Source organism: Dioscorea cayenensis, chromosome 6 (genome assembly GCF_009730915.1).
Source record: "Dioscorea cayenensis subsp. rotundata cultivar TDr96_F1 chromosome 6, TDr96_F1_v2_PseudoChromosome.rev07_lg8_w22 25.fasta, whole genome shotgun sequence".
Classification (NCBI taxonomy): Eukaryota; Viridiplantae; Streptophyta; class Magnoliopsida; order Dioscoreales; family Dioscoreaceae; genus Dioscorea; species Dioscorea cayenensis.
Window position 1 is genome coordinate 10617196 of NC_052476.1, and position 1266 is coordinate 10618461.

At 42.7% G+C, this 1266-nt stretch overlaps 1 protein-coding gene across 1 annotated transcript; it reads right to left on the minus strand.

Annotated features, from left to right (window-relative positions):
- Positions 1-299: 299 nt before the first annotated feature.
- On the minus strand, positions 300-1034 carry LOC120263128 (probable F-box protein At5g04010). The gene has a single exon (XM_039271027.1). The coding sequence runs from the start codon at positions 1032-1034 to the stop codon at positions 300-302; it is 735 nt and encodes a 244-aa protein (XP_039126961.1).
- Between the last annotated feature and the right edge of the window lie 232 nt (positions 1035-1266).

Below are 1266 nucleotides of genomic sequence, written 5' to 3' on the forward strand. Positions count from 1 at the left end.
ACAATACTTTTGTGCTATATATATAATTTAATCTTGCATATGTGGTGTATATATAATCACTGTTACTTTTAAGACTTAGTTTTATAAAGTGGGGGAAGAAAGGGAATTAAGCTTTATATAATTAGTAGTTGTATTAGATTTAATAATCCAGTTTACTTCAATTAATGAATATACTTCAGTTAAAATAATATGAAGAATAAACAAGACCTTCAAGTCATGGCCAAAAAATTATTTCTCTATTCACATCCAAAATCAAAACTCACCAACAACATAAATACAAGCATCTATCTATATATACATCACAAAAGAAAGTGTTCCAAATACCTCAAACCATCATCCAAAGAAACATACCTACACCCAATAACACTCAACACCCCCAACCTCACCCTAACCATCTTCCTTCTCCCACCACCCTCCACATCACAATAGAACTCCAATCCTACCTCACCTACCAACCCTCCACCTCCACCCACCCCTACACAACACCTTCCTCCGGGCAACTCCTCAGAGAACCACAGCCCATTTCCTCCCACAACCCTGCCCTTATCCACCCTCTCAATCACTGTAAAAGCCTTCAAACACCCTTCCATAACCACCACCCACACCACCCTCCACTCCCCCTCCTTACCCTCCCCTTCAACCTCATACCCAAACCTAAAAATTCCACCCTTATCAACCTCAAACTCTGAAGCCAACTTCCCTTGGGACACTACTCTTTCATCTCCACAGAACAAGTCCACAGCAAAGAAGAGTTCATGTAGAGAGATGCGTGGTGGCGGTGGCGTGAGCTGGTGGCGCCGGCGGCTGGATGAGTTCCGAAGGAGAGAGAAAAGGGAGTGGTGGGAGGTTGTGTTGGAGATTAGGTGCAGTGATGAAGGGTAGTGTGATGAGAGGAAGGGTTTCCAGAGATGGTTGGAGGACATGGCCTCATGCCATAACTTGGAGACACATGAGGACATTGCTAGTGACTTTGGGTCTAAGAATTGGGCTATTTGTTGGAGGGATTCCCACGGAGGTTCTCTTTGTAGGTTCATTAGAAAAGATGGGGGACAAGGAACAAACAGAGATGGAGATTAGATATATAAATATATAAATATATAAATCTATTTATGTGGATTAAAGAGTTTGAAAAAGAGAGTGTTTGTTTTGGGAGCAAAGTACTGTATGACACGTGGGTGGCAGATGTTTTGTTGCATGGTGTTTTGAGGACGTGTGGATTTGCATGGGAGAGACACGTAGGTACATGCGCAGTCGCGGTGGCTATGT

Bases quoted from the DNA above. Each gene is read 5' to 3' on its own strand.
- LOC120263128 (XM_039271027.1), bottom strand. From the start codon at position 1,034: ATGAACCTACAAAGAGAACCTCCGTGGGAATCCCTCCAACAAATAGCC.